The sequence below is a fragment of the Notothenia rossii genome (assembly GCF_949606895.1).
Source record: "Notothenia rossii genome assembly, chromosome: 6".
NCBI classification, from domain to species: domain Eukaryota; kingdom Metazoa; phylum Chordata; class Actinopteri; order Perciformes; family Nototheniidae; genus Notothenia; species Notothenia rossii.
Window position 1 is genome coordinate 60,377,589 of NC_136909.1, and position 14,346 is coordinate 60,391,934.

The window sequence follows — 14,346 nt, forward strand, 5'->3', positions numbered from 1 at the left end:
AGAAAAAGAAAATCTGCTTACAGCTGTCTCATATGATATGGGTGTTGAGAGATGTATCCATAGATCTCTTAATGTTGCTCTCAAAGTGCACCAGATAGATGCTTTTAACTTCAACATTTAAAAAAAAATCTTATGGATAGGAAACTAAATACATTTGCACACATCTTGTGGATTAAGAGGTTGCTTTTTCTTTGCACAGCATGAAAGAAAGGCAAAATGAATGGGCTGTGATTGTAGTACTTTTAAGCAGAGGTCAATCATTTGTACGGCCCTCGGAGGATGTTGAAAAAATTGAAATGGCCCTTGAGAGGAAAAAGGTTCCCCACCCCTGCTTTAAAATATCTTAAAAAGTTAGCTTTTGTTACAAAGTGATGACCTATTTCTCTAGGCTAACCCTGGAAGTTAACACACAGTAGCGCTGGTTTCCTAGACTATATTAGAAGGGGATTTTAACATTCAATTTTTGCAAAAAATATGTTCTGTGGCAAACATTAGAAACAGAATTTAGAATTTGAATCTAAAACAAAAAATCTTTAAGGACACTGAAATCAATATAGTTAGATAGCAATAGAATGTGTACTGTGATATTACAATGTAAATGAAAATGGCATAGAGTATTGTACACTATAATGAAATAAAAAGACTTAAAAAGATAAATAAAGCAGTAATTTACAAATAAAAATAGAATGAAGTGAATTATAGAATATAAAATATGAAATAAGAAATATGTGCAGTAAGCAGTATTAAAACATTGTGTGCATTAATATAATGCAAAAAGAGTCCGCGTTCTGGCTGAGGTAAAGTGTCAGTGGGGGGGCCGGTTCTTGTTTAAGAGGCCGGTAGCGGAGGGGAAGAAACTGTTCAGGTGGCGAGAGGTTTTGGTCCTGATGGAGCGCAGTCTCCTGCCAGAGGGGAGGGGGGTGAACAGTTTGTGTCCAGGGTGGGAGGGGTCGGCCACTATCTTCCCTGACCGCCTCAGGGTTCTGGAGGCATGCAGGTCGTGGAGAGATGGCAGATTGCAGCCGATCACCCTCTCTGCAGAGCGGATGACACGCTGCAGCCTACCCTTATCCTTGGCTGTTGCTTCGGCGTACCAGATGGTAATGGAGGAGGTGAGGATGGACTCGATGATGGTCCAACCTCACCTTTGTGTTCAAACAGTTAATCTTTACAAATGAACACCACTTTAACGATTGTATTAATGCATAAAAGCAATCACCAGAAGTTAAAAGCTTAAAAATTAGCCTTTAATAGACCTAAACCATGGTCCCATGAAAGTTTGTTACATCAACACCACTAAGCATTCCAAAAATGGAAGTGCAAAAATGCTGAATCGTTTCCAGGTTTTAGGACTGCAGCACTTTAGTACTGATAATTGGCAATTACAACAGTTGTCGTTTTATTACCTGAATTAAAAGTAAAATTACTTTGTCTCACTTTTTTGAAGTTATTATAAGATGACTTTGTACCAACTTTGAAAAACTAGAAAAATGTAACTAAATAAAAGGAACACTTCTTTAAGAAGAATCACTCTGCCTGGCAACATGTACTTTTTGTAGCCCGGCGCTATTAAAGACCACCAGCTGAGCGAGGCAGTTCTGTCACCCTGTTGAGAGGCAAGTGCCTGTCCTCACTGCCAGACTGTGTTTGAATTATTTACTGCACACGCCACTGGTTATGGCTGGATTTTTACAACACCACAGAGCAGAGTGCTCCACTCTTACTCAGGCACAAACGCTGCACATAAAAACAAGAGTTGGTGGCGGAGGGAGGCTCTGGCTGTGAACAAATAGTTGCACTCAATAGAGTGGTGCAGTGACGCATCCTAAAACCCGGAAGTAAGCTGTGCATGGGTTTCCTCGACAAAAAAGCAACGGGATTCCTCCATAGAATTTTGGAAATAGCTCGAAATAAGGTCTGTGGGAAACTAACCTGTTAGATAAATGCACGTTTGGTTCAGCCGGATAATATCCACATGTCTACCCTTTTATAATTTTCTAATCATAAATCTAATCGATAGATTTCTGATCGATAGCTATTCAAGTAAAAAGTCCTGACAGTAAAAAGTCTTGACTTCCAAATGTTACTTAAGTAGAAATACAAAGGATTTATCTGCTACATGAACTTAAATTATCAAAAGTAAAAGTGATATGCAGAATGGCAGTATTATACAATTCTATAATTAAAGATAATGTTATTTGTTTTTAATCATAAAAATACATGAACGCATTTTATAGTTGTCTGTGTGTTATTTGGAGCTAATTTGATATGCTTGTTTTTATATGTAAAAATAAATTATGTTACTAGGAATGATAAAGGTGTCCTATTCTGCTCATATTCAAGTTCATATTTGTGACATGTCTCCATGCTTTAATGTTCAAAAAGCTCTTTATTTTTCTCATACTGCCTGTGCTGCAGCACCTCTTTTCACCCACTGTCTGAAACCAGAGCCCAGTCTGCTCTGATTGGTTAGCTGGCCGGCTCTGTTTTGATTGGTCAATCTCTTAGAGATGTCCCACCCCTTAGCCTATCACATTCCATGTGTTGGAGTGCTAGCCAATAGAAGCGCAAGTGTTAAGTAGTGATGTCATTATGTTACAGAAGTAAGCAAATTAGTCCAATGGAGGTGTTTCAGTGGGGTGGGGGGGGGGGGGGGGGGGGAGTGTGAGAGAAACACATGGGAACAAATGGACTTTAGCCTTTGCACACCATTTACATGCACACAAACCTATAGAACGCACGGGAAAGGGAAAACCCCAAAAAGCATATTGGGCCCCTATAAATAAATGTACTGTAGTAAAAAGTACAATATACCATATGCCACTAAAATGTAGTGGAGAAAAAATATAAAGTAGCATCAATTAAAAGAATACTTGAATAAAGTACAAGTATGTCAATATACTATTAAGATATTTTATATCCCTAACTATACCACTGTTATCAACAATGAAGATATGGTGCTGTGTTGTTATCATAACATATGACTGCACTGACCTCACCACCTTCAAAAAACGTACAAAAACTCACCTCTTCAATCTGGCTTTTAATGTGTGACTGCTTTTTTATTGCTTGATTTTAATTTGACTTTAACTACATTTATTCGTTGTTATTTTCTTTTCACTATCTATGTAAAGCAACTTTGAGCACCTGTAAAAGCGCTAACCAAATTAATCTATTATTATTATAACACATTTGATTTACTATTTAATATCGACTAATATCTTAGCATTTCCTGGTCATAAAGAGATTAACAACAGAGGGAAACTAGAGAGATATGCATGATGGGAAGCGCTGTTCCCTATCTACACTGAGCGGAAAAGACAAGTCATGTACCTGTGAAAGCCACCTGTCAGAGCGACTGTGGCGGCCGGCGTGACGCAGTGGACAGCTCCGTCAATAACGCGCCTCAGGGACCCGGCCTCGGCTGCACTGACAGCCCTGGAGATGTCTCCATGATGCAGGAAACCTGGAGGGAACACACCACATGGTTATTAGTCTGGAAGCCAGCCATCAATCATAGCCTTTTCCTCTGGAGAAGTGGAGAGTCAGGGTGAATTAAAAGTAAGGTAACGTGTGATCAGTTCTGAGGCTGAAAGAAGTCGACTAGCTGCTGCAGACACCAGAGCATTATCACAAATGCAGATGCTGAGATTGATAGATGGATTTCCATGTATCTGACTTTGTATTTTTTCTAGTAGTGTGCATAAAAAGTATATATTTTCATATAACAACAATGAATATAACATCTGTTCACTTAAGTGCTTTATGATTTATTTGTACTGCTCTATCACTTATTTAGACTATTCAACTACTGTAACATACTCTGTAATAACTGTGCAATATATGCTTTTATTATCACTGCTGTTATCTGGCTGCTTTCACACTTCCATGCTACGCTTCTCTTATGAAAAAGAAAAAATATATTTACTGTACTTATTGTTATCCACCTAGATCAGGGGTGTCAAACTCCAATACACAGTGGGCCAAAATAAAAAAATCGGTACCAGTCGAGGGCTGGACTGGTTCAATGTTTATTGAAAAACTTATTGAAATGAACTTATTGCACATATTAAACCTGGAACTAACAAAGCCTATAAAAACAACTTTAAACATTCAATAATCAGTTGCATTCATTTTTTATGGCTCTATCTGCAGCTTTTCCAGAGTCACTTCTTATGATCACATTTTTCCACAGGCCAACAACTCTTCAAAAAAACTGAGGAAACCCTCAGGATTGAGTGAAGGTGTGCGTGCAATATACCGGCGGGCCAGATCTAATAGCAATTACAAATTATCCTGCGGGCCGAAATGAAATCCATCACGGGCCTGATTTGGCTCCCGGGCCTTGAGTTTGACACATGTGCTCTAGATGGAGGACAAGAGTTAATTGTAATTCATCTCTAATATTCATGCATGCCTGTTGATTAATATTTTGACTCTTTACTTTTGCTGTAACAATGTAAATGCCCCCTCTGTGGAAAAAATAACTCTGCTACTCTGATTCCGATTCCCTTGGAACAAACGGAGCTACACATTTTCAAAATACCGATTGACATGTCTGTCCGCTGTAAAATAAATGGTTTCTGCTCTTTTAAGATTTACAGAACACAGTGAGATCACATTTCCACTGTCAGATGTTGCATTATTCCTGTGCACGGAGCGGACACTGCAGTGCTCCAGATGATGGATTACGACCAGTTTGATGAAGATGTCTGTCAGCATAATACATCATCAGATGGAGTTTCAAACTGAATGGGAACCTGTGAGCGGTGTAATATAATGCTTTGAATTACCAGCTCATGCAGTGCTCCAGTATGTGCATCCTGAGCAGCAGAGAGGCATACAAATGAAAAGCTGCACATCAGTACTCCCTTTGAGACGTTAAATCACACACATGAAATGCTCTGTGGGGTTTCTATCACTGACAACAATTGCGGCTGATGTTATCTAATTGTCTGGATGCTCCTATTCCTTTTCGCTCAGACATTCCTTTCAGAGTAAAATCACTGCAGATACGCTCTAAACACTACTGGCTCTGTGCGGAGGCAACTTTCACAAAATGACCAAGGCCCAGGCGCCAGTAAATATATATTATTAAATTAACATTAGCATTTAACAGATCTATCCATCCTTTAAAAAGTGTCTTACTTTATTATCAAATTAACTTGCTTACTAGCTTATTACTATAAAAAACTTGTCTCAATGAATGACACCTTTATGAGGGATCCATCCGATTTCTGGGATTTTTCGGTTTTTGTGTCCTTCAGCAGGATTCCTTTATTCAAACCTTTTGAACTACCAAACTTATAACTGTAGACTACACCTGTTAGAAAGTTGAAGCATAACTTAAGAAAAAATTACACAAAGATGTTTCTTTTTTCATGAACATTGAGTAATAAGGTAGCCTATATATTCTCACTAATCGTAAAAATGAGTCCCGGACTGGGTAAATTCACGTGAGCAAGTCAGAACAAAATCTCAGGAACAGATATCATATGTTTAACATCACTTCCCTAAAACTGACTTGTTTTCTTATCCAAGTCATTACCGTTGGTTTTTAGCCGCACTGGCATAAGGATGGCAATTTCAGTCAAACCCTCACACTTTGGTCAGGACTGGAATACTCCAACATGTATGAAAGAAAATTATTCTCCACACATATTGAGAAGCTTTATGAACGCTAACCTTTTCTCCAGCACCACCATAAGATTAAAATGTGAGTGAAAAGTGTACACAGCTATTGGATGGATGCGGTACAGTGCAGACATTTTAAGTCTATTTTGGACAAATGTTAAGTAAACATAACAACCTTTGACCGAAATGAGTGAGCCTTATCTGCACTTGAACTGCACGTGGCAGGTATCGGTTCAAACTGAACTTGTCCGGACTTTGAATCCAATATCACACAGCGCACAAACCATAAACACTTCCAGGACTGTCACATGAAACCATTTGGCCCAAAAATAATCGGTCCCAGAGACTAACATTGAGAAAGCAGACGTTTCTTTTGAGGTAAATCAACTTAAATAGCCCTTCTTTTTTTTTTTTAAATCAAAAGGTCCTTAATGTTTTGAAAAGTTCTAATTGAAAAATTCAGTTATTTTCTACGGTGGCCCTGAAGTGCAAGTCAAAACAACATTTCACAAAACACTACAGCATTTCACAAAACGTATGTTGTTACTTCGGCATCATTTTGAAACGTGTATTACAATTGAATCACGATTAGAGCGATGCGAATATTCGGGGCTTATATCCATGCAAATACTTCGGTAGATACCAACTACAATAAAAATAACATATTTTACAGTGATTTAATTGTAATACACGTTTCTAAATGATGCCGAAGTAACAACATACTGATACAGGTTAGTAAAAACCATGAATTCATGTTTTAACAAGTCTGCAGACGGCAGGCGAATTACCTTTTAAAATGTGTGTTATCTGAATGGAGATCGGATCGATCAGGCTTAACTAACCTGTAGCTGCTCCGTCCACACTCGCAACAACGGCATACAGACATAAATAAACCAGCGACTGTATTCACCATGACACAGACAGTCTGTGGTTTGTTCATGTTTAACTTTTGTCCAGTTTCTGAACAGATATGAGGAGCTGTGAGCTCTGTGTGCTAACAGCTGACGGCTGATGTTTTGTGAGATGTTGCGCTGTCGGGTGCCGACCAATCACAAAGTGTCATTTCTTGACTGGCAGCAAAAACAACCAATCACAGCAGAGCTTCTCTGGCTGGCTTCGTCCAATCACAAACAAGAAGTTTTCTCCCTAAATGAATACCCTTTCCGTATCAGTTTAAATGCTGTGTCGTTTTCTGAAATATTGTGGTGTTTTGTGAAATGTTGTTTTGACCTGCAATTCAGGGCCACCGTACTTTTCCATCCTCTGTTTATTTGAATGAACCCTTAAGGAAATCTCAGTTTGCGGAAGATGCTCTGAAGAATAAGGCAATAAAGGATGATTCAACGCAAAAACGCTTGAAACACATCCCAAATCTCCCTTGTATCAGCCCCCTCTCCCGGTCTTTGCTCAGATGGCCCTCTCTGCCCAGCTGATTGATGAGCGCTCATGGGAATTCCACAGCAAGGGTCCCCTTCACAGTCACTGTTCATTGGTTTTTATTAAAAATACCCCTGCTGGCTGTTCCATTGTGATTTCACTATAAACTCCCTTCTTGTCACATCTCATCTCACTCTAGAGAAAACACATTACAGCTAGCACTTCACATAAGGAGTCTCATATGGGACAAAATGATTCCAAATGACACGCAAGGCCCCGTCTTTAAGTCTTTTTTTGGAAGCAAACTCTAGTTGTCATTATCAACCTATCATTTGTGGAGTGGCAGAGCTTAAATTGCTGAGAGGTTGACGTACCACTTTGTTGCATCCGGTTCAGATGAATGCTGTGGTCTGTCAGAATGTCACTGAATGAGCGCAGCCCTCTGCAGAACCACTTCTCAGCCGTCTTCGGTCCAACCCCAAACACACTTGTGAACAGCTGGCAGGAAACGAGGTAAGGACGTAATCAAGAAGACATGCTCTGAAATGACTTCTCAGGGAGGGGGTTAGCATTCAAAAGTTTTGAAGAGCTTTATGTCCTTAAGAGATAGCAAATGCAAATCAGATTTCACTGCAAAGTACCAAAAAGCGGGGAAGTAAAAGAGTTGTTTTTCATCTACTGACCTTAAAAGTCTGATACCTTTCATCAGAGAGCAATTCCTCAACTTCAAACGAACGGCCACATTGGAGGACCTCCTGCGGAACATAAGAGTAGATTATATTAGGAAAAACGCTCTCGGTGTCACAGCATCAGCATGTTTTTTTCTTTTTACCCTCGTTTCTGTTCCATCAGCAATTAAGAAATGGCCTCAAATTGCTGCTCATTTGAAAACGGTTCCAACTTGAAAAAGGTGCTTCTTGTGTGCTCATTTCCATTTCTTCTCAAGCGAGAACAGCTTTGTTGTTGAGAAACCGAGGATTTATGCCGTTTTTATGGAGTACATAAAAAACCAAGATAACGTTTTCCCCATCCTCTATTGTTGGGAACTTTTGTTACGTGTTTAATTGTTTGCCGCTCTGAGCAGAGCACTGCTAATTGTCAAATACGGCTCACGGGCCAAAACTGGCCTGTCAGAGGCTTCAATCCGGCCCTCAGGATGACTTTGCAAAGGGTAAATATTACAGACAAGACATTAACTTTAATTGTGTATTTTGTATCTATACATTTTATACAATCACAAGGCAGGGGGGATAACTGATCCTTCTTCCTTAACCCACTGTTGTGTCAGTTCAGGCGGTCAGGATTACTACACAGATATCGAAATTAATGTAAGATCATTATTAGATCTGGACAAGTTGTTTTGATCTTAAAATAATATACTATATTGCTCAGATACCAGAGACTACATGCATTGTGCCTTTGTAAATACACTGTGTATACAATTGTTGAACTTGTTTTTCTTGAGAAATTTCAGGTTAATCTTAATGTTATGTAAAAGGATAATTTATTCAATTTGAACAACAACAGAATGTTCTTTTTTGCACTAAAACAAAGGCAACACATTGCTATGATTTAACTTGTTTGGCCCACTTGAGAGTACATTTGGAAGTATGTGGACACTGAACTAAAATGAGGTTGACACCCCTGGCATAAAGTGAGGTAGCGGTTATCAGCTATCTTCAGTTGGGGAAAGTGTAAAGATGTAGCATACATTTGTTTTATTTAAATGTGAAATTATTGCTTTCAGAAATTATTGCTTTCAAATTGGTTAACTTAATACACTTAATTAAAGTCAACGTTTGGGGTATATTTGTGTTTTAGCAGCAGTATCATTGTCCATTTTAAGCGTCTGCATGGAGGACTTCTGGTATAAATTAACCAGTGAACCTGAGACCCTCACTGTGAGTACAGTGCAGTTTAAAGCAGCCTTCACTGCTCGATGATGTATCCACCCGTCCACCACTGCATTTCAAGCCTCCGGCTAAGGCTAACCTCAAACGCAAGTATAAGGCTTCAACACACTCCCTGCCCGGGGGAGGACACACATCTTCACACACACACAGAAAACACATACTGACTATTCATCCCCAACTCTGCCTCAGTGCTCCCAGACTTTCACGTCAGTAGGTTTTATATCTTTTCTCCTCTATGGATGTTCAGTACGATTCTGTCGCTGCTGACGGTGTCACTCCGATGTTCACAGGCACATCAGGCGTTTTGTTTTTACTTTGTTTGGTTTCAAGTTTTTTGTGTTGTGTCATTTTCTTGTTTTGAGCCACGATCTGTTCAAAGAGATATGTGGGTAAAGAAAAACTCATCGGCTGGGTCTAAGAACAACAACAGGGAGAGGTCATTCACAGGCAGTCACTTCAGTCTCTGGGGACATTTGTGCTGACAGATTTGACGGATTCGGAGACTCGCTCTGAGACTCTGTTAGGTTTAATGTGTCAGAAGTTGGAATGCACGGCTCACCTTGTTCTCCGGCAGGGACTCAGCGTTGTCTTTCCCTGACAACTTGCCATGATTTCTGCCCCGAGCGCAACTGTAGGTGAGGGGATGATTGCTGAGCGACCCGATAAGACTTTTCCCCCCAAAGACGAGATAAATTGATGTGATGCCTGTCAGTGTGTGTGCTCATGTGTGATTGGTGTGTTTGTTAGTCTGTCTTGTACTTTACATTTCGAATTAGTGTTTGATATCTCGTTGAAAGATTGAATTTGTATCTGCCTTCAGTAACTTTTTTTCTGAAAGATGAGATTCCACTTCTGTGTCATCTGAAAGTTGCACATTGGTGTTGATAGATGAAGAAAGATCCAGCTAAAACAATATGCTAAACATTTGAGAAACACTGAAGTGAAAGAAAGTCGGGATCGTGCTCCCTCACAGAGAAACTCAAAACATAAAGTCTGTCAAAAAATGAAGCTGTATTAAATTGGTGGTGATTATTTTTCAATCACTGATGATAGGGTTAAATGATAATGGAAGCATGCAATTCAGAGTTATGCTATCACTTCATGTACACTGTTCCGTCGCACGGACAATTTTAGCATTTGTATGATACATTTTTGTTGTATGTTTTAGGTGTTTTCCGTATTTCAACTGGCTCCCAATTCTCTCTTGGGGATAAAAAAACGTTAGCTTGGATTCACCAGCTGTGCTGTGTTCCAGTTACAGTTTGCTGCAAAACCTTGTGCTACAAGTTTTAAATAAACAAATCTACATCGTTAGATCATCTACATACATGTCAATATATTTGTAAATCCCAGTTTTATCTGTGTTTAATTGAAGAAAGTTCTGACATTGATTTGTTCAATGCACTTACTCAGTGTTTGAATTGGAGCATACTGTAGTCTCCTGGTGAAATGGTTATGTAAATGTGTGTGTCGTCTGCAAGCTATGGTAACTTATTTAGTTGTTTTTCATTATCTGAGCCAGTGGTAGCATGTAGATGTTAAAGAGGAGAGGCCCCAAGATGGAGCCTTGAGGAACCCCACATCATATTTGTCAACTCGGATGTGTATTTACCTATAGAAACAACGTTTTTTCTGTCCTTTAAGTAGGATTCAAACCAATTTAGAACTGTTATGGGTTACTCAGTGGTTCTCAACCTGTGGTTGTGGTACGCGGAGGAATCTGAAATATAAAAAATATTTAAAAATTAAAATAAAAGACCTGGAGAAGGACCCAGAACTCACCACTTCCCGGGGCCGTGGACAAAGTGCTCGCTGCGCCCTCTCTCCCCATTGGGGGAGGGACGGGGCCCCCTGTTCCCGGTGCGACTGTCAACCGGGGCGGAGTGTCCTCAGTGCGCTCCGACCTCGTCGTGCCGCCAGAGTGGGGATCGGCTCAAGTAAAAGAGGTCAGCGGTCTGAGGCGATGTCGGCAACCCACCCGACCCGTCTTGAAACACGGACCAAGGAGTATAACGCGCGTGCGAGTCAGAGGGTGCATTCAAAACTCCGTGGCGCAATGAAAGTGAGGGCCGGCACGCGACGGCTGAGGTGGGATCCCGGCCCGCACAGTCGGGGAGGGGGAGCGTGAGCGCGTGCGATAGGACCCGAAAGATGGTGAACTATGACTGGGTAGGGCGAATCCAGAGGAAATTCTGGTGGAGGCCCGTAGCGGTCCTGATGTGCAGATCGGTCAAATCGGTCCGGGTCAGAGAAGGCTGTGACCGAGGTTAAAAGCTGAAAAAGTAAACACTTGTCCTTAATTGTTATCTTTTTTCTTTTCTTTTTTACTTTTCCACCACAGAAATGGCAATAGCAAACATCAGCAGACTGAAGATGAGCTATTAGCCCTTAGGCTCATCCGCTCCTGGAGGCTTTCATTATTATTATTATGGAACTGAATTCCCAATAGTACATTTTCTGTTACAATGTAGGTTGTTGCAGGAGGCCTACATTCAAACTTTGGTATAGGAAATGACATGTATGTACAGTTGTCATGTGTTGTGTGAGAATAAGTTATTATTTTGTTATTTTGTTTATATTCTCACTTGTGGTGTGTGAGTGAGTGAGTGATGAGTGAGAGAGAGAGAGAGAGAGAGAGAGAGAGAGACTGCCCTTTGTACACAATAAATAATGTTATTATGAATAAATTTGCCTCTGAGTCCTGCATGAACTGCATAGACTGTATTTTAACATTGGTCTTATGGTGGTACTTGGAGAGCCATCTATTTTCTCTGGTGGCACTTGGTGTAAAAAGGTTGAGAACCACTGCTCTATTGGCTTTCCCTTGACGGCAACATGGTAAAATGCTCAAATAGGCTGTAGCCAGGATCATGGGATGAATGAATCTACGAGAGAACTAACTGGTTAACAGGTGAGTCATTTAGCAGGTTAGAGTATATATATATTTAGGAGTTAGTGGAGGTAAATAGAACTAAAGAGATGGTGAATATTGGACTTAATTTAAATGTGATTTTAAAACAGCGTATTTCAATATATCGATATTGTACAAACTGAATTTCCCCTTCGGGGGATCAATAAAGGTCCATCTTCTTCTTCTTCTTTAACAATTCCTATGTAGAAAACAAACCTAACCCGAGCCCACTGGTTCTAAATGACGACATACATCTTTAAAACAATATTGACATGTTTTCATTTTTTTAATGTCAGTTCTGTCTTTAAAAATGTATGTTACATTAAATGACTATACTTTTGGCTTTGATTCTTTTAGCGAAGCATTACTGCTGACCATTTTCCAGTGCATTTCCATGAGTGTCCAGATTGATTTTCTCTTATCAGGACAGCGACTGATTTTAGATCATTTCCCAAAAGAATGCAAATGAAGTTGAAAATAAATTAAATCAAAGGAATCATAAAAATGAGTGGTGATTGAGGCAATCCATCACAGTAAACTTTGCATTATTTATCGTATGCACATAGAAACGGATTTGAAAGCTCTCCGTGTTTGGAAATGTGATTATGCTTCTGAAAACCTTTGCATTTCCAGGCTATAGAATCTAAATCAAACTGGAGTACCAAACTCAATACTCTTGTTTCATGAGACCACGTAATACAGATGGATCGTTGTCATATTAACTGGACTCTTTTTGCAGACGGGGCCTTACCTCAATCACTTTCTTGGTGTGCTGCCCCAAGCAGGGCAGGTCCTGGGTAGCCCCCAGGCACCGCACCGCCCAGGGCAGACTCTTCAGAACAGACGTAGCTCTCCTGAAAGCCAGACATGGACCCTCCATGTTGTTGAATTCATAGCTCTCCGCCAGCACTTCAAAAGCATCCTACAAGAGGGGAAGAGGAAACATGTCCAATAGAATATCAGATCAGGAGCATCAAAAGACAAGCTTACTGCACCCATTAGGTTTGTGTACAGCCATTTAAATGGGAACTATTCATTCTTATCTTTACTATGTATTATTACTTTTGTCATAGGGTAAGTGTCAAGAAAGGCAGGATTGAAATGCTGGTCCAAAAAAAAATTGAGGCAAGTATAACAAAAAGCATGCTTTAAATAGTCAAAGCTGGTCCACACAAAAAAAAAAGCTAAAAGAGCAGGCATTGTAAAATAAAAGGGAAAGTAGCAAAAACAGGGACAAATCAGGATGACTGGACGAAACACAAGGAGCAAAATCCACAGGTGGAAAATCCAGACACGAAACATGGACAAGAACCAGACAGCAGGGTGATAGGAATCAGTGTGAGGTAGAAATCACACAGATGGGAAAACATAAAGACAGGAAGGAAAAACAGATTTAACCCAGGGGGGGGGAAAGCTTTTCAAGGTAAAACCAGAAACACACAGACAGAACATGGCAACTTGAGGTTGAGGAAAAAAACAATCTTGGATAGGTTTTGGAGTAAGATCGTGGTTTGGGTTAGATAACTGTAAAAGTGAAAGTCAGAACCCTAACCTCAACCCTAACATTGTGTACATAAAGATGGTTTTAACATGGATGCCAAAATCCATCCAACACGCCTAACGTTAGCAGTTGTTATCGCTTCCATTAAAATGGGTCAGACAGGCCTATATGCTCCTACTGCTTTGTAAAACTGCAACCTAAAAATAATGTATGTATGTAATACGTAAAACTGAATGGCACTTAATGTGTTTAATACAAAGAAAGCAACTTCTTCAAACTGGAGCTACAGCACCAGACTGTGTTCACCTTTGCTCATAATTATCGCTAAGATATCCATCATGTTATTGTATTGCTGCTTTTGGTGCTCAACCATGTTAATCAGTGCTAAAATGTAGGCTTGTAGTAGTTGGACTAGGCCCCTTCTGACCCACAGGCCAATAACCGCTGATAGAGTCTTTTAAATCAGCTGATAACATTGCATGAATCCCCATTTTTGGATTAAACATCAAACCAAGGAAAGAGAGAGAAAACGCAGCGAAGAAAGTGAGAGCTCGCACAGATGGGTCAGGTGTACATTCACATGTGAGATGCACTGACCCGTACAGGACACCAGACAGGGAACAGAAGTCACTCCCCCCCCCCACACCTTCATCACTCTTCTCTGTCACTTTACAGCAGGACATGCTGCATGTTGGTTTCCTCCTGGATGACCAGACAAAGACATTAGAGGCTGGCAAACAGCAGACAGGAAGCTGTCATTTTCCACTTGTTCACAGCTGGCTCCTCGGGGGGGTCTATGGGCTTTCCCTTGAAGGCAACATGGTAAAATGCTCAAATAGGCTGTTGTCAGGATCATGGAATGAATGAATCTAAAAGTGATTACACAACTCGGCGGCAAAGATCAGCCACTAACTGGTTAACGAAGCAGGTTAAGAGTATATATATATATATATATTTAGGAGTGATCTAAAGTGATAGTGAATATTGGAATTAATTTAAATGTGATTTAA

The 14,346-nt window shown here is 40.1% G+C and overlaps 1 protein-coding gene across 1 annotated transcript in view; it reads right to left on the bottom strand.

Moving 5' to 3' along the window:
* dntt (deoxynucleotidyltransferase, terminal) overlaps positions 1 to 14,346 on the bottom strand; it is a gene marked incomplete at its 5' end in the record, with an annotated part of 200,917 nt that overhangs the window by 111,744 nt on the left and 74,827 nt on the right. The window contains 4 exons of the mRNA XM_079686891.1: positions 3,334 to 3,466; positions 7,386 to 7,509; positions 7,695 to 7,766; positions 12,587 to 12,757. Coding sequence (XP_079543017.1) covers positions 3,334 to 3,466; positions 7,386 to 7,509; positions 7,695 to 7,766; positions 12,587 to 12,757 — 500 coding nt within the window. The remainder of the gene's footprint in view (positions 1 to 3,333; positions 3,467 to 7,385; positions 7,510 to 7,694; positions 7,767 to 12,586; positions 12,758 to 14,346) is intronic.